At 52.2% G+C, this 23,680-nt stretch overlaps 2 protein-coding genes across 2 annotated transcripts; one reads left to right on the top strand and one right to left on the bottom strand.

The window, feature by feature from the left end:
• Nucleotides 1–326: 326 nt before the first annotated feature.
• Matn4 (matrilin 4) lies at nucleotides 327–13,290 on the bottom strand. Its single transcript, XM_013518325.1, has 10 exons — nucleotides 13,209–13,290; nucleotides 10,956–11,069; nucleotides 9,688–10,257; nucleotides 8,901–9,023; nucleotides 6,991–7,113; nucleotides 6,527–6,649; nucleotides 3,488–3,901; nucleotides 3,235–3,387; nucleotides 717–824; nucleotides 327–639 (listed from the first exon to the last, which is right to left on the bottom strand). The coding sequence occupies exons 2-10, from the start codon at nucleotides 11,032–11,034 to the stop codon at nucleotides 581–583; spliced, it is 1,752 nt and encodes a 583-aa protein (XP_013373779.1). The 5' UTR covers nucleotides 11,035–11,069; nucleotides 13,209–13,290; the 3' UTR covers nucleotides 327–580.
• On the top strand, nucleotides 11,409–23,416 carry Rbpjl (recombination signal binding protein for immunoglobulin kappa J region-like). Its single transcript, XM_005392436.2, has 13 exons — nucleotides 11,409–11,505; nucleotides 11,758–12,033; nucleotides 13,177–13,285; nucleotides 14,637–14,762; nucleotides 16,272–16,342; nucleotides 16,503–16,618; nucleotides 16,871–17,045; nucleotides 19,354–19,491; nucleotides 19,883–19,992; nucleotides 20,238–20,390; nucleotides 21,664–21,819; nucleotides 21,943–22,046; nucleotides 22,138–23,416. The coding sequence occupies exons 1-13, from the start codon at nucleotides 11,409–11,411 to the stop codon at nucleotides 22,409–22,411; spliced, it is 1,905 nt and encodes a 634-aa protein (XP_005392493.2). The 3' UTR covers nucleotides 22,412–23,416.
• Nucleotides 23,417–23,680: the final 264 nt, after the last annotated feature.

The following is a 23,680-nucleotide window of genomic DNA, read 5'->3' as shown; positions in this document are numbered from 1 at the left end:
CCACCTTTTGAGCCAGATTTGGGGGGTATTGCTCCAGTAAGATGTTCAGTCCGCTGGAGGACAGTGGGTGCAGACTTGCTCAGACCCCTGGGCTTCCTCTTGGGACACCCCCCCACACACACACATCCTGCATAAGAAGCCATCTGTTCGCGGCTGAATAAACAAGGAGAGGGAAGTAGCGCCGGGTCCCCAGCTCCCCAGCCCGACCCCTGCACAATGAGCCTTTCTCCAAGGAGACGCCACCCGGGCGCCATGGAGCGCGCTCCGTCTGGCCTCCCCTCCCCTGGCAGCGCGGCAAGGCCCACAAAACGACCCCATGGAAACCAGTTTTGTTTTGTTTTGTTTTGTTTTTTAAGAAAAAGAAAACAAAAAGAAATCCAACAAAGAACTGAACGCAGCACGCAGCGAGGGCGTGCGGGTCTAGCCGTCGCCCGCCCTGCACACCGCCCCCTCCCCTGGTGCCTGACGTCTGGCTCCGGGTCCAGGCGAGGCCAGCTCGAGCGCACGCTGGGACCCCGCCAGCGCCTCCTCCCCGACAGTGCAGCCCAGGTACTGCCCGGGTTCGAGCCACCTGCGGCCCTCACTTCCTGGTGGCCAGCTGGTTCTCCAGATTCTCCAGGCGCGCAGTCAAATGGGCCAGTAAGTGGTTAAGGAAGCCTATGGGGTTGAGGTCCCTTCATCCTCCCTCCAACCAGCTCTTCGGCTCCAAAGGATATGCTTCTGCGTCAGGCTCTCGAGCGCCCCCAACGTGCGGTCCTGGAACTCAACGAGGCTTTCACACTCGCAAGGGCTCCGAAGCTCTGTCCCGGCGCTGATGCCCTCTTCTGCAGGGAGGAAACAGACTGAGGAACTGTAAGACCGAGCTGGCCGTTGCACTGGCCCTCTGAGTCACCTCCACTGGACCTGGAGTTGAATGTATGGGCTTTGGATTCAGTCAGGCTCGGGCTGAGTCCCAGCCAAGTAGCTGAGAGGAACTGGGAAACCCATTCAACCCCTCCACACCTATTTCCTCATCTACGCAATGAGAATACAGAGAGCCGATCCACTGGTGGTTGTGAGGACTCTGCGACTTTCAAGAGAGTCAACCCTTGGTGCTCATCGGAATCATCGGGGGAACTTGTTAAAATAGGTTCTAAGCCAGGATGGGGGAGAAGCTGATAATCTGCTTTCAATAAGCTCCCAAAGGATGCCGCTACTGCTTCTGCCCCTGCCCCATGGACTATACTGAGTAGCAAGAGTCCGGGGCAGCACGCACTTTCCAAATGAAACTGATGCAGTGATGGAAGTATTCCATATCTGCCCTGTCCAGTGTAGTAACTACAAGCTGCATGCGGCTATGTAACACCTGAAATATGACCGGTTCAGCTGAAGAACTCAGTTTTTATTTTAACTAAGTAGGCACATGTACTGTAGCTACTGTCTGCCTTATTGGACAGCACAGATTTATTTTGTTTTTTTGTTTTGTTTTGTTTTTTGTTTGTTTGGTTTTTTCCCATACCGGGAATGGAACTCAAGACGTTGCACTTGCCAGGCGGGTACTGTGCTGCTGAGCTAAATCCCCAGCCCCTTGGAAAGCACAGATTTAGAACATTTCCCACCACAAGTAAACGCCTCATAGTATGTTTCAAGGAAACCAGTGATACAGAGTGGTCCTCCGACTAGCAGCAACAGTAATACCCAGAAATTTATCACAAATGTGAATCTTCCAGCCCTCCCTCAGACCTCCTGCACCAGCAAATCTGGGTTTGGAGCCCAGCAATTTGTTTTACAAAACCCTCCACGTGGCTTTGATGCTTTTTAATACTTGAGAAAAGCTATCTAGTATTAAAACTATCAATGTCTTTCTCCCTATGCATTTCAACATGGTGGGGGGGAGCGGTTACAATTACACTTTGGGCCTGTTTTTCTTATCAATAAATAAAGTAATGATGAATGTTACCCACCTAGTATCTTAAATTCACTGAAATTCTATAATTGTATGCCACTTTCAGTATTACAGGTAATGAAATAATAAGCACAATGGCCAGAACTTTTCCTTTATAGAGCTGCTCTTATGATTTAAAGGTTATCCCTTAATCTGTCTTGTATGTGAGCTAGTACTGCTGTATGTCATCTTACTGGTGATATCAATAAAAGTCCCATAAAGACCTCTAACTTTACAGATGTGGAAAATACGGGTCAGGGAAGACAGTCTGCCCACAGTCATACAGCCAGCTGGTAAAGAATTTCAACTACAGACCCCAGACTTCACTTACAGTTCTGTAGCCAGAGGTAATCTTGGGCAGGCAAGATTTGCTACCAAAGAGGAAAGTTAAGCTAGGGTGCAGGTTGAGTGACTTGTCCAAAGTCACACCATGGGAGATGTAAGAGTCAGAACAAGAAAGGCCCTGTGAGAGCAGCTAACCCAATGCCTTCACAATGCCCTGGCTAATTATTAGAATCAGCCTAAAGAGAGAGGAAAGAAATGTGTGGATATCCACACATATGGATACACAGATGTGCCAGGCTCAGCCCCACTCTAGTGAACCTATCTTTTATCAGGTGGGGCCTGATAACCTGAAAGAAGTGTCGCATCTTATGCCTGGGTTAGAGCCTAAAGATCCTACAGTAAAAATTACCCCTGAGAAATTTTCCACATCCCCTATAAGGTACAGTATACCTGATTCAACAGTCCCCTCCTCCTCCACAGATACAGTCGGTCCCTTTTCCCTCAGCTGAGAACTAAATGAAGCAGACAGGTTTCATCTGTGGGCCACGTTGTCTAAAAGTTCATGTCTTTGCAGACTTAAAACACACTCCTGCCACTCTCCCACGTCCATAAAGTTAAATTCCAACCAGTTCAAAGGCTATATGCTGGGCTCCACTTACAAGTGCTACAGCTGGCACACCTTTGCAAGTTTTTCCAAATTCTTGTGAACACCACTAATCTGGAGGAAGGTAGCCCAACCTAGTGCTTACTTTTATATGTACAACAGTCACCTGAGGGTCTTGGTAAAGCGCAAATTCTGATTCATTATGTCTGGGAAGCTCTGGAAATGCTGCATTCTAACAAGCTACTGGGTTATGACCTGCCGCTGGTCCACGGGCCACACTTTAAGTAACAAGGTTCAGTCTAGAGAGTCCATCTGCTGGCTGTAACTCTGCATGGGGGTGTGGCACGCGGTGAGTAGGAAGAGGCACTACCAGAGGTTACGCAATGAGGGAATAAGAGGAGCCCAAGAGAGACCTGTTCACCTGGACAGATGCTGCCTTTGAGGTTCTCCAGCAGGTGTGTCATGGTGCTAAAGTCCGGGGAGTAGGACACGTGTAGCTCAGCGGGCTCTGAGGCAATCTGGCGCAGCTCCTCCTCCACCGCCTTGCCTACACCCACAGCGTACATGACAATCCCTGCAGGACAGCGGAACTCAGAAGGTGCCTAAAGCCTTGGGAAAGCTGCCTTCCTGCATCCAGCCCAACCCCTGCCCAGTCGGTCCCGCGCCAAGCCCACCTTCCTCCTTGGCGCGCGCTGCCCACACCGAGATGTCATCCTGGGAACGGCCATCGGTGAAGACTAGGCCTACTCGAGGCACATTGAGGACACGGGGCCGTGCGCCCTGCGCCTCGGAGAAGCTGTGCTCCACCATGTGTCGCAGCGCCAACCCAGTCATGGTGCCGCGCTCCATGTACTCCACCGCCAGGACCGCCTGCTTCACCTCCGCGGCGGTGCCGTAGCGGCCCAGTGGGAACTCGGTGCGCACGCGGCTAGAGAACTGTACCAGCCCGATGCGCGTGCCCTCGGGGGACACATCCAGGAAGTCCACGATCTGATTTACAAAGCGCTTCACCAGCTCGAAGTTCTGCGGGCGCACACTCTTGGAGCCATCCACCAGCAGAACGAGGTCCACGTGGCCTTCCCGGCATCCTGCTCAGCAAGAAGGATTGGATAGAGACGCCAGATCCTTTACTAGCAGTAGACATCTACTCATCTAGTCATTCATTCACAAACATTTCTTGTAGAACTGACGCCATTCACTGAGTCCTTGCTCTGCACGGCAGTATGCTAAATTGACATCTTTATCATCATATCTACTTGATAGCCCTCAACATTTATTGAGTGCTTAGCACAAACCACTCTGCCAAAAGTATCTCTTCTTAAGTAACCTCAATAGCCAACAGCGACAATAACCACTATAGTTATCATTTAACGATCACCTACTATGTATCAGATACAATTCTAGGCATTGTACCAGTATCAATAATAACGTTAACAAAAACATTTACTGATAGTTTGCCAGGTGTCAGGCTCTGGGCCAGGTGCTGCATAATTTTCTCAATACTCCCAGTAACCATGAATATGATCCCCAATTTCTATAAGTTGAGCTTCGGAAAGCTAAAATGATTTATCTCAGATTCCACAGTTAATAGTGCCTGAGCCAGGACTTGAAATCAAAGTCCCAAAACCCCTGCTGCTAATCACCCTCTTCTGAACCAGGGACTTCGGTTGGTCCTGATCCATGAGGAAATTATCCATGATGCACGATCCACGAGGTAATCAGGATAGGGCAGAATAAATCAGACATACCATTTGCTACAGATAAAAATAGCCCTAGGTGAGCGGCATGAAGGGAGCCCAAGGTAACAGTTCATTCTTCCTGGAGTTGTTGAGGAAGGCTGCATGGAGATGATGACTCTTTATGTGGTCTTTTTTCGTTCTGCTATTTATAGTTTTACTGCATTGTCATCAGACAGGATTATTATTATTTTTGTTGGTTTATTTTTGTTTTTTTCTGGTACTGGGAATCGAACTTACGACCTTGCACTTGCCAGGCAGGTGCTGTGCCGCTGAGCTAAATCCCCAGCCCCATGTGGTCTTTTTTTGGACTGAGTGACTGTAGCCTAGCTCCCAAAATTCATATGCTGAACCCTGTCTTCCAATGTGATGGTCTTAGGAGGGAGGATCTCTGAGAGGTCAGCAGGATTAGCTGACGTTAAGAAGGTGGAGCCCTCAGGAATGGCATTAGTGTCTTTAGAAGAAACCCAAAGACCTTGATTTCTCCCTGCCTGTGAGGGCAAAATGAGAAGACTGTGGGGCAAAGGCAGGGCCTCACTAGACATAGTATCTGCCAGCACACCACTCTTGGACGTCCTGCTGTCCAGAACTCTGAGAAGTAAATTTTGTTCAAGCCACTGCCAAGGCTTGGGTGTGATTTCTTTCCCAAAGTTTATGTTCTAGAACTGCCGGCTCCAGGGCTGGGGATTTAGCTCAGCGGCATAGCGCCTGCCTGGCAAGTGCAAGGTCATGAGTTCGATTCCCGGTACCAGAAAAAAAAAACAAAAAAGAAAAAGAAGTGTGGGCCTCAATGTAACAGTACTGAAAGGTACTGCAACCCTTAAGAAGTGGGGCTTAGGGGGAAGTAATTAGGTCATGGGGGTACCACACTAGGAAGAGACTCATGCCCACCTCAAGGGAGTGAATTTGGTCTCAAGGGACTGAATTAGTTACCGTGACAGTGGGCAGTTATAACATAAGGCAACTCCATGTGTTTGGTCTCTTCCAAGCACCTTCTCACCACTCTTGCATATGCTCCTGCTACATTATGGCATCAGCAATGAGTCCCTCATCAGAAACCAAGAAGATGCCAATGCCATATTCTCTAGCCTCCAGAACTATGACCCAAATAAACCTCTTTTCTTTATAAAATATCCAGCCTTGGGTATTTTGTTATAGCAACACAAAACAGAAAAAGATAGCCAATCAGTCTGTAGTACTTTGTCATAGGAGTCTGAATGGACTAAAACCATCTGAACAGGTAATGAGGAGTTTGTGAAGGCAGAGGGAGACATTCCAGAAAGTGGAAGCAGCATGTGCAAAGGCATGGGACAGAACTCTGCCCTGGCAAGCTCTCAGGAAGTGGCCAGTATGCTGAAAATGTTCAAGTGTGGCAAGAGAGAGGCTGATAAATTGGCTGAAGCTAAGGTGGTAGTTTTAAAAATTGTGATGAGCTAAGGTGGTAGTTTTAAAATTTTGACCACAACCCAAAGTTAAAAAAAAATGATAATAATAATAATAATACATGATGATGCACTTCATATGCTCACATATAACTAAATGAGCTTTGTGAAACAATACTTACTCTTTCTACAGGCAGGAAACTATTTTCTCTTCCATTCTTTTTTTTTAAATGCTGGTTGTTACCCAGTAATTTGAGTTCATTATCCACTAATGTGGTGGGGCCCATACATGAAAAACTCATGGGTAAGGCATTTGATCCCTATTCTGGAGTCACTGGTGTGCCACAGAAGGATTTTGAGCATTGGAAGAATGTGATCAACTATGGATTTTTAAATTAACCCTGGGGAGAGGATTAGCAAGATAGAGGGCTGAGGAGAAAGCAATAGAGGCAGGGCACAGCACATCCTCCAACAGGCTGCCCCAACACACACATATTCACACCACATCCTTAGGTTACAGCAAGGCCAAAGCAAGGATGATCAGAATATGGGTAATGGGGCAAGAACAGATGGAATACCCCCCACCATAACTCACGGTTGCAGCTCTTGCCGTCTGCCTGAAGTTGCCGACCCTCAGGGCACAAGCAGCGGTAGGAGAGGCCCTCGCTCACACACTGGAACTCACAGCCGTGGTCTACACCATTGCACAGGTCCTTAACTTAAAGGAGAGACAGAGCAGGATAAGTCAGGGTGGAACTCACCAGCCTGAGTTCCTACCCCTCCTCACAAGAGATTCGTGCCCACCTCAAGAGCACCCCTCTTTGCCCTGACAGCTCTTCCCATCAGGCGGTAGGTCATAGCCCTCCCTGCAAGGGCACTGTGGCCCCGCAAGGGTACTAACACATTCATGCTGGCAGCTGATTCCTGAAGCTGCACTGATCAATGACTGGTGGAAGAAAAAAAAAAAAAAAAAGAAAGACATTGCTTCTGATGGGGCCATCCGAGGCCTCAGGCCAGGACTCTGGGGGGAGTAAAGGAGTGGAGAGGTTGTGAACTCACCCCTGCAGCTCCTCTGGTCTTGCTGCAGTACATATCCAAGTCGGCAACGACAGAAATAGGAGCCCGGGGAGTTGACACAGTGGTGCTCACAGCCATGGGCCCCTTCAGCACACAGGTCAATGGCTGAGAAGAGACAAGGTCAGCCTTTGCCCAAAGCTGCACTTCTCAGCCCCGGCAGCGTGAGTACCCGAGCAGCTTTTTAAGAACTCCTCTGCTGGGTCCCAACTGCAAAGATCCTGATTAATTAGCCTGAGGTGGTACCCAGGCAGCTGTAATTTCTATATTTATAAGCCTCCCTCCTATGGGGCCAGCTAACCCTCCCAACTCACACCCTAGACACATTCCAGGGCCAGCATGCCCTTTACTGAGCCAGGCATAAGATAATAATCCACAGTTGTAGAAGACCGGGAAAGATGAGGCATGGTCACCTCACCTGTCTCAGCCTGTCCATTTCCCCATCAGCAAAATGGGAATATAATGGAAGTGAGCAACTACTATTTACAGCTTCCTTCTGAGAAAGGAAGGCTCTTGCCTGAGTTTGGATGTGCGAATATGGCCTAGAGCTAAGCTGGAAAATAGGGACTGGAGAGATGAGGCTTGCCATGTAGGAAAAAAAAGAATTTGGGATTCCTGGAAAATAGGAGTGGAGAGAAGACAATGAGAGCGTGACAGATGGTGTGAAAGATGAGTAAGTCTGGGGTTGAGGCTGCCAGCATCGGGGACTGACTGAGCGCTTAGAGGAACAAAAGTGTCTAATATGCAATAATAAGTAATGCTTCTTTCTTTTTCCATGATATTTTTGACTTTAACTCACACCTCTGTCCACTCCCATCTTTAGTAGAATGAACATACACACATGCACACCCTTGCATGCACATAAGTGTGAACCAAAGAATAAGTTGATTTATACACCTGGAATAGCTGGGCATGGTGGCACACACCTATAATCCCAGCACTCAGGAGGCTGAGGCAGGAGGATCGCTCTGAGTTCAAGGCCACCTTGGGTTACATAGTAAGTTCAAGGCCAGCCTGAACTGCATAGCAAGACCCTATCTCAAAAAAAAAAAAAAATCTGGAATAAGAACAGCATGTATACAGGGTTGAAAAATTGAACAAGGATCCATAACTTGAATAACTGCAGCAGAAGGTAAGCCTTTAGGGAATTCCTGGAAATCTTGCAATGGAATTTGCATATTCATGATAATCAAATAAGAATCCAAGTCAATCATAAGTTTCTAATGACAAGTTGACCCCAGGTGTCACCTGGTTGATCATACAATATCTTTTTCCAGGTTGTTGTGAAGCTGAGGAGCAGTGCATGGAATCTCCTAGCACCTGATAACCTGATATACCTGATAACCAACCTGATAACCATGATATACCTGATAACCAACCTGGTACTCAGTAAATGGTGGCAATTACGACCACAGAAGTAAATATACATGTGCTCACAAAACAGTGCAAAAGCAAGGCACCATACCCATAGCTTGATGACAAAGACGAACACAAAAGGGAAGAACCAGGTCTTGAAGCATTTGCAGGGGCAGACGGAAGCAGCAAGGAATGAGCAGTATGTCAGGGGCGACAGGCCTAACTGACGATCCCTAGCAGCAGTGTCTAAGTAATAAAAACTGGAAGACTATTCCTGGGAGACAGAAACAAGTCTGGGAAGTCAACTGGACCAGGTAGGAGACTGGGCTTACAGGGAGTAGAAAAAGCTACAGAAAGCACACTTAACTGGGGCAGGGGGATGCCAAGATTCCCGGCCCTGGTCCCACAAAGGACCTCCTCTGTCTTAAACCTATAAACTAAAAAAGAGGGCTTTTACTTGGAAAGACCCTCCCAAACTCATTGCCAGAGCCAAAGTAGGTTCAGGAGCCGTGAGACTGCAGGGCAGGGGCAGCTCTTACCCAAACACCTCTTCTTATCTGCCGCTAGTTTGTAGCCAGAGTTGCAGGCACAGTAGAATGTTCCCGGAGCATTGACACACTGGTGCTGGCAACCATGTCCCCACTCTGCACACAGGTCCTTCCCTGGGGACACACAGCGCGAGAATGAGCTGGGGACAGATGGGCAGAAGTCTCTGACACGACACAGCTGAACAGGGATGGGTCAGGGGCAGGCACCACCCTCAAGTATGGCCCTAGGTGAGACAGGACTGGGAGGGGGTCAGTCCCTGTGGCGCCGGCTTGGGGTAAAAATGGAGATAGACCCAGAAGACGGGACATGGGACTAAATGTGCCCATGCATAGGGCAAGACCATACAAAGCCAGGGACAGTGCAGGGAGTGGGGAAGTGTAAACTAAGGTGGTCCAAATAGCACAAAATGTGACTAGCACAGATCTTGCAGGGTTGGGAGAAGAGCTACAGTGAGGAGGAGCAGCCACGCCCCTGTGGGCGGGGCGTGACTTCCAAAGGCGACCGCTCTGAGCTTTGAGGAAGGGTGATCTAGCTTTGAAGGTATGTGTTATTTGAGTTAGACACTAATCCTGTGATAAATCACAACCCTTCGTCCTGTTGGGTGGGACAAGAAAAATGTCACTCTTTGTGGACAAGCCTAAGAAAAGGTGTCCACAGCATACGTTTGATCGAACCCCTCAACTCTACCTGGTGGGCAGAGTAAGGCCGGACCGTGCCAAGAGGGGAATCCACCCAGCTGGAGAGCTGAAGCCGCATTGCAGCGTTCCTTTCACTCACCGCACAATCGCCCCTGGAACTGCAGGCCAAACTCCTGGATACGGTCAAAGGATTCAACGAGGAAGACATGCTCGTCCAGTGGGGGTGACGCCATGGCCCGCAGGGAGCCCACGTCCGCTCGCTGCACGCCGACCGCGTAAATTTCAATGCCGCGGGCGCGCGCTTGAGCCGCCACCTCGGCCACGCGGTCTTGGGGCCGCCCGTCCGTCACGATGACGGCGACGCGTGGCACGCGCTCCTCCGGCGCGCGCGCGCCCTCGGCCTCGCTGAAGGCCACGTTCATGGCGTACTGGATCGCCAGGCCCGTCATGGTGCCCTGCGCTAGCGGGACCAGGTCGCGGATGGCGCGCTCCATGTCCTCACGCCGCGAGAAGGCCCGGAGCGGGAAGACGCTCTGCACTTGGCTCGAGTACTGGATCACGCCGACGCGCGTGGCGTTGCGCCCCACGTCCAGGCTGCGGAGGAGGCCCACCAGGAACTGCCGCATGGTCTCGAACTCAAAGGGGCGCACGCTGCGGGAGCTGTCAATCACGAACACCAAATCCATGGGCCCAGTATGGCACCTGGGTCCTGTGGGATACATCACGGAGGATATTCTTAGGTCCACAAAGCCTTACCTACCAGGAAAAAAACACCTCCTGGCCTGAGAAACTCGAGAAATGCGGCTATCCCTACAGAGCAGCGCCGCCTAGGTGACCTAACAAACACAAGTTAGACACCCACCCTCACTTGCTGAGAACGCGGGCGAGGCCTTCTCACAAATTCTCAAGGCACAGCTCTGAGAGGTGTTGGAGGGAGGTGTTATCTATTAAGGATGCGCCGAGGAGGAAACATCCCAAGTACAGATCGCAATAGGATAGGGGCCAGGCAGGCAAAATAAATGAATGCCGTGCTTGGGTTAGGACTGTGGGCTCTGAAAGAGCCTGTGTCCCTCCTGCTTCGGGCAGCTCCCGTAAAATGTTACCATGTGGCCGCGCGGGCTGGAAGTTAGCAGTCCTTGAAGTTTTCAAGAAAAGTTCCAAATCGGGATTTTTATGTGGAATTTGATATTTCCATGTCTTCGATTTAAAAATCCGAAATGAAACACTGCATGTATAGTTCTGCATGAACCCAAAGCTAAGCCACATCCTACAGGTGAGGAGGCTGAGGCCCACAGAAGCGGGAGAGCCTCATAGGTTCCAAAACCCTTGTTTTTCTCTCCCCTGCAGGTCGGGCCTGGCTGCTTCCGCTCCCCTCCTCCCGCTGGTGAGGGCCGGGCCGAAGCTCACCTGCAGACTGGAGCTGGGTTTCCCAGGGCTGGAGAAGGAGTAGCAGCGTAGCCAGTGGCCAGCTGAGAAGGCCTCTCATGGTGTTTGAGGGACGGAGAATGTAAATGTCAGGACCTGCAAGGAGGAGGGAAATTAGTAAAGCATATGGCTCTTATTCTGGAAGATGGGCACTTGGAGGGGAGAGGGTCACGGGGTTTCTCTTACTAATCTATTTTTGTGTGTCTAAAGTGTTTCACACTGGGACGTTTCGCGGAAACGTCATCACAGTGAGACTGCTGGGAAACGCAAGAGATTCTCTGTAGAACCGCAGGACTTTGTTGAACTGCAAAATATATATATAAACAAAGAGTAGATAAGATACAGCGCCCGGGGACAGGGCTAAATGCTTTGCATGCATGATGGCATTTAATCCTTGTCAATTCTGACACTAAGGCTGGAGTCCCCATTGCACAGATGAGGAAACTGAGGCTTAGAGAAGTGAAGCATGCAACTTACGCCTCTCTGGCTCTGGGACCCAGCCAGAGTGCTCTGTGCTGTCTGCTCCCAGGAGGCGAGTGTCTGTAGACAGAAGCCAGCCTCCACCTCTGCCCCTCCCCACTGCACGCAGGAGCTCCTGTGCCACTGTGTGTGCAGCCCTCAACCCAAGCCCTATACTCAGGCATGCACCGTCCAATCGAAGGTGGCGAAGAAAGGCTGCGTCTTTTCACCAACCAAGTGTAGACTGTGGGGCAGTGAGTGGTGCTAAAATTCACCACGTGCAAGAACTCCTGACTCGGTGCCTCGGTTCTTCTCTGGCTCTCAGGAGAGGCCGCCAGGGGGCGCCCCGCTGGATGTGGCTGCCACCGCGATGTACTCTGGGAAGTCCACACCTGCTCAGCAGGTGCCGGTGTCCAGAACAAACAGGGGGCCGGGAGCCCCGAGGCCTTGGAGATAAGGCCTGCCCGGGATATATCCTGTGTGCACATCGGGTGCAGAGGTGCGCAGGGCTCCAGGGACGGTGGCATTGGACGTACCCAGAGGGCAGCAAGAGAGAGTCCAGGGCCTCACAGAGCGGCCATGGACCCTGCGGGGGCAGCAGGTGAGCTTCACCCTCCTGCAGCCCCTGACGATGTCCCTTAAGTATGACAGGAGGTCCCCCAGTGTATGGATGGGAAAATGAAGGTCCCAAAAGGCGGCCCACTGGAATGTGGGACTCCTAGGTCCCCTCCTCCCCTCTTAGCTGCCTGGCTCCCTGGTCCCTACGAGGACTCACTAAGCCTCGTTTCCTTCCGTTGCCCACCCTACCCCCGGGCCCTGGGCTGAGGCTGCATTGGCCATTTTTCTGTTGCCATTTCTTGGCAGAGAGAGAGAGGCAGCCGCCCCTAACCCACCGCAGCCCTGCCCTGCCCCCCAATTCCGTGAATGAGCCTATTCTGAGCAAGGCCCGTGCCTGCCGCTCGCCCCAGGCAGGCTTCCTGTCCAGGATTCTTCTCCCCCTTCACTTTCCACCCTGGGAGAGGAACAAAAATCCCTCTGGCAGGGCCTGTCGTGGGAGGGTGACTAAGCCAGATGTGCCAGCTGCTGGTGGAGATGGACAGGCACCAAAGGCCTTCTCTACCTTGGGCCACAGCCTGGGCCCGCACCCTGGGGTAGCATATGGATTAAAGGTGCAAGGGGCCTTTTGCCACTCCTTGTCCCTTCCTACTGGCAAAAGCCCCTGGGCCCCCTAATCTTGATTAAGGTCCCCCCTATCCTGCTCTTGGTTCCCTGCTCCATCCTGGGAATCCTAGAAAGTTCATAGGTGAACGTCGCCACCCTCCCATCCCCTTCAGTTTGCAGAAGGAGTCAGGTCCAGAGAGGGGAATGGTCTTCACTCAAGAGAGAAGGGGTGGCCCGGGCTAACGAGAGGCCAGGACTCTATGGACTCTACCGAAGTTAATCTTTGGGTTAAAGACAAAAGTTCGAAGATGCCCTTCGGGTCGGCAAAGGGGACTGAAAGGGGGGCGGGAAGTCTGTGAGTAATTATTTGGGAGTTGGCCCAAGAATGAACACCTTGGGAATGTGCCTGGGCCTGGAAGGAGGTTAGGGACAGAGCCCCTGTTTTCGTCAGCCTTACTGGTGGGGGTTCAATTTGGAAAGGACCCCACAGAAGAGGAAAAGGGCACTGCCAGTCAGCTGCGATCATCAGAGGCGTTGCTTCTGCGGTAAATAGATCTCCAGTGGGGTTTGTGGTTTGCTGTAGATTCCTCAGCGCCCCCGGGCCCTTTGACTCACCTGAGCCTGCAGGACAGCTCGGAGGTGCGGCTGCAGAGCGGAGCTGACGTGGGGAGCCTCCCGGGCAGTTGGACCAGGTAACGGCGTGGGCAGTGTGCCCTAGGTGGGGACTGCCAGGCAGCTGGAGCGAGCAGAGGCGGCGGCTGCATTTAACCCAGGGCTGGCGGTGGGGAGGGGGAGCGCGGGCCGCGACCCCTCCCACTGGCGGGAGCGATTCCCTCTTCTTCCGAGGACTGGGGCGGAGCAAGCGTGGCGACCCCCGCTCCTGCCACCCTTAGAGCTGCAGACCACGAGCTGCGCGGACCGGAATCCTGCTACAGCGGGAGAAGGGCGGCGATACTGCCCCTGAGGGGAGCCCCAAGAGGCGGGGCGGTCCTGTTCTGGCCGCCCACAGGGTCTGGCGGGTTTTGGAGGGCGCGCCTGACTTTTACCCTCCGATGTCCCATCCAGGAGGGAAGAGAGGCTGGGACTCAGGTTCTGCCAAGAGTGTACAGAGCTTAAAAGGACACGGGGGTGGGGGAGAATCATAGCTTTCCTCAAGCCCCAACCTGCTAATTCCACAACTGTGCTACAAGTCCTCCTTTACACAGTCTCTGAAACTGTGCAGGCTTTGGGTGCACCCTGTTTTACCCATCAAAACCCTCAAACTGAGAAGTCATCAGATCTAGAGACCCTGACCTGGCTCCCCCTTTGGGGTTAATGTAGTGAGCCGGATCCGCTGTAATCGAAGAAAGCCCACCGTTGGCCTGGCATGGTAGCATACACCTGTAATCTCAGCATTCAGGAAGCTGAGGCAGGAGGCTGCCTGGGCTACATAGTGGGTTCAGAGCCAGCAAGAAGTGCATAGCAAGACCCTATCTAAAAAAAAGAAGAGAAAAGAAAAGAAAAAGAACAAAAGAAAACCCACCCAGCAACAGGCCCCTTCTCCTGGGAGAAAGGGAGGAGTGCTGCTTTGGCTCTGGAAGGACTCAGATGTTCTGGGATGTGACTTCAGGATCCTTTATGTTTGCAGGCCTCTGCCCACAGGGGGTGAGAGCCCGAGGCCTGCATCCAGAGAAGGCTGGGTCCCCTTGGCATTCCCCTAAAATGGGGGAGTTTAACTACCAATTCCACATACCCTATCTCTCTATCCCAGGCCAACACAGGTGCAGCCTTTGTATCACCGCTGTATCTCCCTGCTGCCCAGACTGCATGGGCAGAGAGCCAGACCCAGAGCGTGGTCCTGGTGGGCTCTGCACAGGCGTCACTGAACACCTAAAGCCCAAATATTTAGTCCTCTCCTTTGCCTAGCACTTCTTTCCCCTCCACCCTGGGGGAGGCAGAATGTAGAGCCGCCCCTTCCTCTGTTTCATTTCACTCAATCTGAGCCCAGGGCTCTCTGCGACCTCAACCCTTGCCTCACCCTGCTGCTGCCCTGCCCGTGCCCAGCTCATCCCCAGAGCGCACCGCCGTACTGAGGGACGGAGTGCGAAGCTGCCTGCAGCACGGGTGCGAGCAGACTGTGAGGATCCTGCACGCCAAGGTGGCCCAGAAATCCTATGGAAATGAGAAACGGTAGGTGCCCCAGCACTGCCTCCCAGGTCTCTCCTGCCTTCAGCCCCATGTGTCCATCTGCCCTCCTCTTTGGAGGCCTTAGAACTGAGACCTCAGCTATTGGCTGACCAGGCAGGGGACCTGCCCCTCAGCCAACACCAGCCCCCACTTTGGTCTTTTGCAGCGCTCCCTATGGTTCTCTCATCACTGTTCACTACCCCAGCCATTATTCATTCAGCTATTTACCGGGTGCTTATCAGGTGTCAGGCTCTGTGGTCACTGCTGGGCGCTGCTGGGACATACAGACTGACACAGTCCCTGCGCTTCTGGCCTTTTTACTCTAATGTGGATGAGACAGACAGTAAACTCCTCACATATCTGCAAAAGCGATATTTCCAGAGTGTGATGAGGGCTGGAAGGAAAGAGAACAGGGTAATGTGATATAAACCAGAGAGGTGGGGTACTTTAGCTTGACAGGGCAAGGAGGTCAAAGAGCCTTTTAACAAGTGACATCTGAACTGGGAGCTGAGAGCTGAGAATGTAGCTCCGTGGTAAAGCAAATGCTTTGAACTGAGACTTCAATGGCAGATGGAGCCAGACATGAAAAAATCTAGGGCAAGTGTGTCCAACTAGAAAGAACAAAAAATGCAAAGATTCTGACCTGTACCAACGGAGCCTGTTTAGTTGCAAAAGAAGTCAATGTGGCTGGAATTCGAGGAGGATGAACAAGTTGTAAGCTGGAGAGTTGAACATGGGAAGACCTGGGATTTTAAACCACGGGAGGATTTCAAGAAGAGACAAAAACAATTTGACTCGTGTTTTTTTTAAAAAAGCACTCTGGCTGCCGTGTGAAAAACAAGTTAGAAGTGGGTGGAGTAGCGACAAGGAGACCCACTAAAAGGCTGATGCAGTCCTGCAGGGGAAAAGTAATGGTTAGGCCAGGCAGTGGCACAGGTCTGTAATCCCAGCTACGTGGGAGACTGAGGCAGAAGGATCCTGTCTCAAAATAAATAAAAAGGGCTGGAGCTATAGCTCAGTGGTAGAGTGCCGCTAGGTTCAATCCCCAGTAACACACACACACACACACACACACACACACACACACACAAGCAGTTGAGGTGGTTACATAGCTAATGGATTCCAGATATGTTTTGGAGGCGGAGTAGACAGATATACTGATGGGTTAAATGAAAGAAGTGTAAAAAAATGAACGTCTGGATGTTGGCAAGGCGTGATGGCACACACCTGTAATCCCAGCACTTGGGAGGCTGAGGCAGGAGGATCACTGCAAATTCAAGGCCAGCCTGGGCTACAAAGTGAGTACAAGGTCAGCCTGAACTGCATAGTGAAACCCTGTCTCAAAAAGACAAAAAAGAAAATGTTTGGATGTTAATAGAGTTCACAGTCATGAAGATGTCCAGAGGAGAAAGGGAGAAAAATCAAGGGGTGTGTGGACTTTAACCTTGAGAAGGTTACAAGACAGTCAAGTGGCAATGGCTATTTGAACCCAGCCCTCGCATGTCTCCGCAGGTTCTTCTGCCCCCCGCCCTGTGTCTACCTCACCGGTCCCGGATGGAGGGTGAAGCCAGTGCAGGGCCAAGGTGAGGGAGCATTAAGGGCCGCAGGCTGTCGACCTTCTTCTGCAGGCAGGGCCCGGGAGCAGGCAGCGTGACTGGTGGGCTCAGTTTCGCTGCGCCCTCTAGCGGCGCATGCCCACCTTGCTCGTCACTTGAGTCTCGAGTATGCCGCTCCCCTTTCCAGCCCACCAGGCAGGGGAGACCGGGGCCACCGTCTGCGGTTACATGGGGCTGGACGGCGCGTCTGGCAGTGCTGCCGAGACGCAGAAGTTGAATTTCGAGGAGCAGCCGGACTCCAGGGTGAGACAGCATGGGAGGGGGTCGGGTTCCTGCTCCTGTCCCTGCCTCTTCCTTGGAGAGGAGGGCTCCTTAGTCTCCCTGGAAGTCAGGAGACAGCGTGGAGGCCGGGAGGCCAGGGTCTGCCTTGAGGGTCTGCCCCAGAACCAGGCTCGTGGAGTTCTCTTCCCTCCGATGGGGCGGTCCTTGAGGAGGTTGAGTCACCTGCTGGCTGAGGCCTGGGGTGAGCCGGCCGCATCCCCGCGAGCCCGCTAGGAATTCGGTTGCGCCAAGACCCTGTACATCTCGGACGCCGACAAGAGGAAGCACTTCCGACTGGTGCTCCGCCTCGTGCTGCGAGGGGGCCGGGAGCTGGGCACCTTCCACAGCCGCCTCATCAAGGTCATCTCGAAGCCCTCGCAGAAAAAGCAGTCGCTGAAAAACACCGACCGTGAGCTGGGCCGGGCGCTGCGGAGAAGCCCCTGCGGGAGCCTAGGGGCGGGGTCGGAGAGAGGGGCGGAGTCTGAGCCGAGAGCCAGGCGGGTTTGAGTGGGCGCGGCTGGACCCCAGAGAGGGGAGCGAAAGCCGGGAAGGGGGACGTGGAGACTGGATGGGGGGGTATGGGGGGGAAACTAAAAACTATAAAGGGGCAAGGCGTGAGAATGAGCCTTAGTGGTAAAGCAAGTTCTTAGCAGGTGTGGGTCCCTGCGTTCAGTCCCCAGTTCCAGGAACCGTAAAGAGGCTGAGGGAATCCAGCTTAAAATATATATGGAGTTCTTGTTGTATGCCTGGCTCTGTGCCAGAGGCTGGATCGCTATAAAGTAAGAGCAGGACCTAGGATGTAGCTCAGTGGTAGAGCACTTGCCTGAGCATGCGTAAAGCCCTGGATTTACCACTCTAATAATAATAACAATAGTAATAATAATAATGCCTGTATCCCAACACTCAGGAGGCTGAGGCAGGAGGATTGCCACGAGTTTGAGCCAGCCTGGGCTACATAGTGAATTCAAGGCCAGCCTGAACTACATAGCAAGACCGTATCTCAAAAATAAATAAATAAATAAATAAATAATAGCAGATGTCTGCTCTAGAGCAAGTTATAGCCTATCAGGGAAGACGTACACTGCAGATCAAAGAGCTTATTTGAGATAGGTATTGTTCTAGATGTCAGGTGGACAGTCCTTGTAGAGGAGGGCTCAGTAACAATGACAACACCACCAGTCCCTCACTGGGAGGTAAGGGGACAGGGTGGGAAGGGACTTTCTTGGGGATCAGTCCCTGCGAGGTAGGTACTATCATTGTCCCTATGTGGTAGACAGGGGAAATGAGGTTTTAAATACTCATGCATGTAAGAAACAGTTGGACCTATCACATTCCAGGTGACTTGCCCAAGATCACCCACCTAGGATGTGGCCACGCCAGGAAATGACCTTGAGTCAGTGTGACTCCAGAGCCCAGGCCCTACTGTATACCACACTTTATTTACTTTTTGAGACAGGGTCTTGCTGTGTAGTTCACACTGGCCTCAAACTCACAGCGATCCTCTTGCCTCAGGCTCTTGAGTGCTGGAATTACAGGCCTGCGCTACCTCGCCCGGCCACACTTCGTTAAAAAAAAAAAACCTGTGGACTGTCCCAGATCCAAAGAGTGTTAGGGCTGGCCCTTGATATCCGGGAAGGGCTAGGCAGAAGTAGTGGAATAGTGTGATGGTTGGGTGCATATTTTGGAGCCCAGCGGCCTGAGTTTGAATCATGCTCTACAACTTGGTAGCTGTGTGAACTTTGGAAGGTTGCTTTTTTTCCCTAGTACTGGAAATTGAACCTGGGACTTTTCACTGAGCTACATCTCCATCCCTTTTTATTTTTTATTGTAAGACAAAAATAAATGTGTTGCTAAGTCACTAAAATAAAAGTATTGCTAAGTCACTAAGTTGCCCAGTCTGGGCTCGAACATGCAAGTCTCCTGCCTCAGGCTCCCACAGTCCTGGGGTTACAAGTGTGCACTACCATGCCTGGCTCAAGTTGCTCTGTTAAGTGGAGATAATATCATCTACCTTATAGGGCTATTGGGAGAATTAAAGGAACAAATACACATAAAGCATTTAGAAAAGTACCTGGCACACAGTAAGTGCTAGCTGTTACGCAGGGGAGGGGAACTTTGAGTAAGTATAAATGAGCACCTACAGTGTGTCCAGCTCTGAGAGAAGACAGGACACTGGCCCACCCATTGCCTTCTCCCTAGGTGGCCAAAGTGCAATGAGAAAGTAAAGCAGTGGCCTTGAGTATATGACATTTGGGGCCAGAAGAGATAAATGATAAGTTCCTAAAATAGTGCACTGCTGTTTCACGCCACATGGTCTTTGCAGGAGCATCCCCTGAACAACTCCTACCTGCTTCACGATCCCCCTCTGAGAGTGTAACTCCTTCCAAGAAGGACACCTTACCTCAGTTCTCACCACATCACATTAGCATTTTAGATTTATGTACTTGAAACTGCAGTCTCTTCCAGAGCAAAAGTGAGCCTAACTCACACTTTGGTACCCAGTGCCCAGTACCATGCCTGCCCCAAAGTAGCTCAGGCAGCATAAAGTAGCAGACAAGGCACAGATACAGGACAAAGCAGCACTGGATAAATAGCTGTGAGATACAGCCATTCAGCTTGTCCATATAAACCAGACTGGTACACGACACAGAGGACGAGAGATTGTCTGGGAGCCCCAAAGTTCCGAGCCAGGGCACTGATTCCACCTCCTCTCACAGTGTGCATATCGTCCGGCTCAAAGGTCTCCCTCTTCAACCGCCTGCGCTCCCAGACGGTGTCCACACGCTACCTCTCTGTGGAGGACGGGGCCTTCGTGGCCAGTGCGAGACAGTGGGCTGCCTTCACGCTCCACCTCGGTAATGACCCCAGCAGGCACGGCGGGGCACTCCACATGTGCTAGCTTGCTTACTCCTCTTCCCAGCTCCTCAAAACGATCAACTCATCCCTACAGCTGAGCTCAAAAACAGCCACAATCCCAGTGAGAAAGTGACTGACCCACCATTCTGATCCAGCGTCACTGCGCTTCCCCCTCATACTGACTAAGTGCCTACCCCAGGAGGCAGACATCTGCGAGCATGGTCACAAACAACCCCCGCCCCCATTAGAAGCCCTAGCTGCTTCCCCGAGGGCTGGCCTTTCCCACAAGGCCTAGTCATGGTGTGAGGTGGAGCCAAAGGTAGGAAGGCAGGGTTCAGGGCAGAAGAGGGGGCTCCTGAGACCTTCATCTCTGTCTTTCTTTCACCCCAGCTGATGAACACTGTTCCCAAGGGGACTTCCCACCTCGAGAGGGCTACGTCCGATATGGCTCCCTGGTGCAGCTCGTCTGCACAGTCACTGGCATCACACTACCTCCTATGGTATGAGTGGGATGGCACACCTGCAGGGGGCCCCCCAGATCCATGCGGAGGGTGTGACCTATGTGTATGGGGCTGGAAGGTGAGGCCCTAAAGCCTGAAGACAGCTGTTCTCACTCTGGGGCTAGTTGGCACTTTCTAGGAATCTTCTGTGCCCACGTGGTTGTTGAAGTAGCCGAGACTGGGAAGGCAGCTTCTGGGCACCCAGGCACCCTGGCCCCACACCTCCCACCACTCTTCTGTTGCAGATCATCCGCAAAGTAGCCAAACAGTGTGCACTCCTCGACGTGGACGAGCCTATCTCCCAATTGCACAAGTGCGCCTTCCAGTTCCCAGGTGGCCCTCCAGGAGGGGGTGGCACCTATTTATGCCTTGCCACAGAGAAGGTGGTGCAGTTCCAGGTGAGCAGGGTACACCAGCGCCAAGCGTCCCAGAAAGGGAGACAGTAGATAGCCGTAGACTGTAAGACCATTGTCATGATGATTGCTGCTTTCTGAGTAACACCGCCTACTGTGAAAGGTCAGAATCGTGGACTATTGGGACAGAACCGTAGAATGTAGAAAATAGTAAGTGTTATTATTAAGCAATATTCATCTCCCCGCAAAAATTCATCCCCAAAGAAGATTGGATTCATTGGCTGTTGGGATATAAAATTGTAGCATGCAAATAAAAATTAGAATGGGTAATAGTATTGAGTATTGTTGAAAAAAGACTATTAGAATGATAGAATATTGAGGCATAAAATTGTAAAGTGTGGAAAATCAAAATTATTATTAATCAATCTGTCTGTCAAAAGAATACTATTGAGAATGTGAGGCAACAGAATCATAAAATGTAGAAAACAATTATTATTATTACCATTGAGCAATGCTCCTTCTCAAGGAATACTAAAGTTGTAGAATGGTAGGGCAAAGAATTGCACAATTTTAGAAAATAAAATTCTAGAAACGCAAGAAAATAAGGCCATTAGAAACCACGTGGGGAACCGGGCGTGGTGGTGCATGCCTGTAATCCCAGCACTCCGGAGGCTGAGGCAGGAGGATTGTTGCGAGTTCGAGACCAGCCTGAGCTATAAAGTGAGCTCAAGGCCCGCCTGAACTACATAGCGAGACCTTGTCTCAAAAAGACAAAAAAAAAAAAAATTAGAAAGCACATGGGGGCGAGGGATATTGCTCAGCAGCACAGCACCTGCCTGGCAAGCCGCAAGGTTCTGAGTTCTATTCCCGATACCAAAAAGAAAAAAAAAAAAAAAAAAAAAAAAAAAAAAAAAAAAAAGAAATCACATGGGCTGGGGCAGGGGCATACCTTGTAATTCCAACTACTCAGGAGGCTGAGTTGAAGTCCAGCTTGGGTAACGGAGTGAGACCTTGCGGAAAGGGCCGGGGGTACACTTCAGGGGGCGGTCTTGTATTTAGTCACCAGCACCCAGGGGGGAAAAAGAAAGAGAAAAAGAGGAGAGGGGAGGGGGAGGGAAAAGAAAGACCAAGCAAGCAGCAGGTGCAGTGAGCTTATTCGACTCTCGGTGAAGGAACTTAAGAGTCTGGGCCAAGTTCTGTCGCAGAGAAACCGCAGAGCAGGACCGAAATCCATTCCCGCCTGATGGGGAAGCCCGGCACTCTGCAGCTCCCTTACACCATCGAAGCCTCTGCTCCACCCTCGGGTCCCCCCTTCCAGGCCTCTCCCTGCCCCAAGGAGGCGAACAAGGCGCTGCTCAATGACAGCTCCTGCTGGACCATCATCGGCACCGAGTCCGTGGAGTTCTCCTTCAGCACCAGTCTGGCGTGCACGCGGGAGCCGGTCACGCCGGTGCCCCTCATCTGCACCCTGGAGGTGAACCGGGCGCTGGCGGGCGGGGAGCCGCCGCTGAGCGTGGGGGTGGGGTGCCGGCGAGGGAGGGCCGCCTGCTGGCTCCTGGTCCCCCTTCCCCACCCACCCGGTCCCACCCTCCCCCAGCTGAGCGGCGGGGGCGACGTGGCAACGCTGGAGCTGCACGGGGAGAACTTCCACGCGGGGCTCAAGGTGTGGTTCGGGGACGTGGAGGCAGAGACCATGTACAGGTGCGGCGTGCGGGAGGCAATCTGAGGTTCCCGGGAGCAGGGGACGAGACGCGAGCGTCACCGCAGCTCTAACCTCCGTGCCCCTGCCCAGGAGCCCGCGGTCCCTGGTGTGCGTGGTGCCCGACGTGGCGGCCTTCGGCAGCGACTGGCGCTGGCTGCGCGCTCCCATCACGGTGCCGGTGAGCCTGGTGCGCGCCGACGGGCTCTTCTACCCCAGCGCCTTCTCCTTCACCTACACGCCGGAATACAGCGCCAGGCCGGGTCCGCCCAGCGCCCCGAAGCCCGCGGGTGATGCGGACGCGCTCCTAGAGAGCATCCACCACGAGTTCACACGCACCAACTTCCACCTCTTCATCCAGACCTAGGAGCTGGTGGTGCGGCCGGGCGGGGCGGGGCGGGGGCGGGGCTTCACTGGGCCGCCCCGCCCCTCCTTTATAAAGGGGAAAAGGCAGCTCCTCCTAGAAACCTCGTCTTACATTGGGCTTACGAAGACACAACTTTTTTTTTTTTTTGGTTTTTCTCCGGTACCGGGAACCGAACTCACGCCCTTGCGCTTGCCAGGCAGGCGCTTTTGCCGCTGAGCTAAATCCCCAGCCCCTGTGTGTGTGGTTCTTGTCCACTTCATCTCACTCTCCTTCAATCCATCATTCGATCACTGACCTATCCCTGCCTTGGTAACTTGGCTGTAGGTCTGTCTATGTGTTTCTGTTCCTCCATCTTTGTCTTTCTAGTTCTCCCTGTCTTTTACACAATAGCGCACACTCCAAGAAGCCAAACCGGGAGTATTTTCCTCCAACGACCTATATCCCCACTTGAAGATAAAGTCCGTAGCCAGGCAGAAGAGAAGGCCTGGAGCATGGCCAGCACACCCTTGAGCACCACAGAGTCCCACCCTGTCCTAGGTCTCACCTGGAACGCTGGACTCCCCTGGACTCCTAGACTCCTGCCCTGGGGCACTAGCTGGAGACCTGTACTCCCAAGGGCTGGAGCTAGCACAGTAACCTTGCCTGGGCCTACCTTGTCAATCCTCTCAGAGGCAACTGGTATCCCTGAGGCCCTGTCCCTGCACCAGAAGCCAACTCTGGTACCTAGCTATCTTACTAGTTGTTTCTCATCCCAAGCAGGAATGCACCCGAAGCCCAGAGACAAACATAGGAGCTCTTCAGAACAAAGATCCTAGGAGAACCCAGGCAGAACTCTTGGGATAACTGGGCAATAATGCGTATTGAAAGAGGGGCTCCTCTGTTTGGAACCAGCACACTGAATCACAATCCATCCCTGCTCAGCCTGCTTACACTGTGCCTACTCTGTGCTTTCCAGGAAAGAAGAAAAGATAATTGGGGCTGGGGACTTAGCTCAGCGGCCCAGTGCCTGCCTGGCAAATGCAACGTCATGAGTTCGATTCCCAGTACGGAAAACAAACAAATGAACAAAAAAAGATAATTAAGCATCAGATAGGCTCCTTGCGTGGTCTATGGGAATCAAGGGCACAGATATCATGGTTTCCAGCCACCTGTACCAGCCCCTGATGGTGGGGCCGGATGGGGGAAAATAGTCTGAAATGTGGGTTTAGGGACCAATCCTCTGAGCCTTTCTTTGACCTCTCAGGAAGAGCTCACTTCCTGTAGAATGCC

Source organism: Chinchilla lanigera, unplaced genomic scaffold (genome assembly GCF_000276665.1).
Source record: "Chinchilla lanigera isolate Chin_1 unplaced genomic scaffold, ChiLan1.0 scaffold00044, whole genome shotgun sequence".
NCBI lineage: Eukaryota > Metazoa > Chordata > Mammalia > Rodentia > Chinchillidae > Chinchilla > Chinchilla lanigera.
The sequence above is the reverse complement of the archived record's forward strand: the minus strand, read 5'-3'. Positions and strand labels throughout refer to the sequence as shown.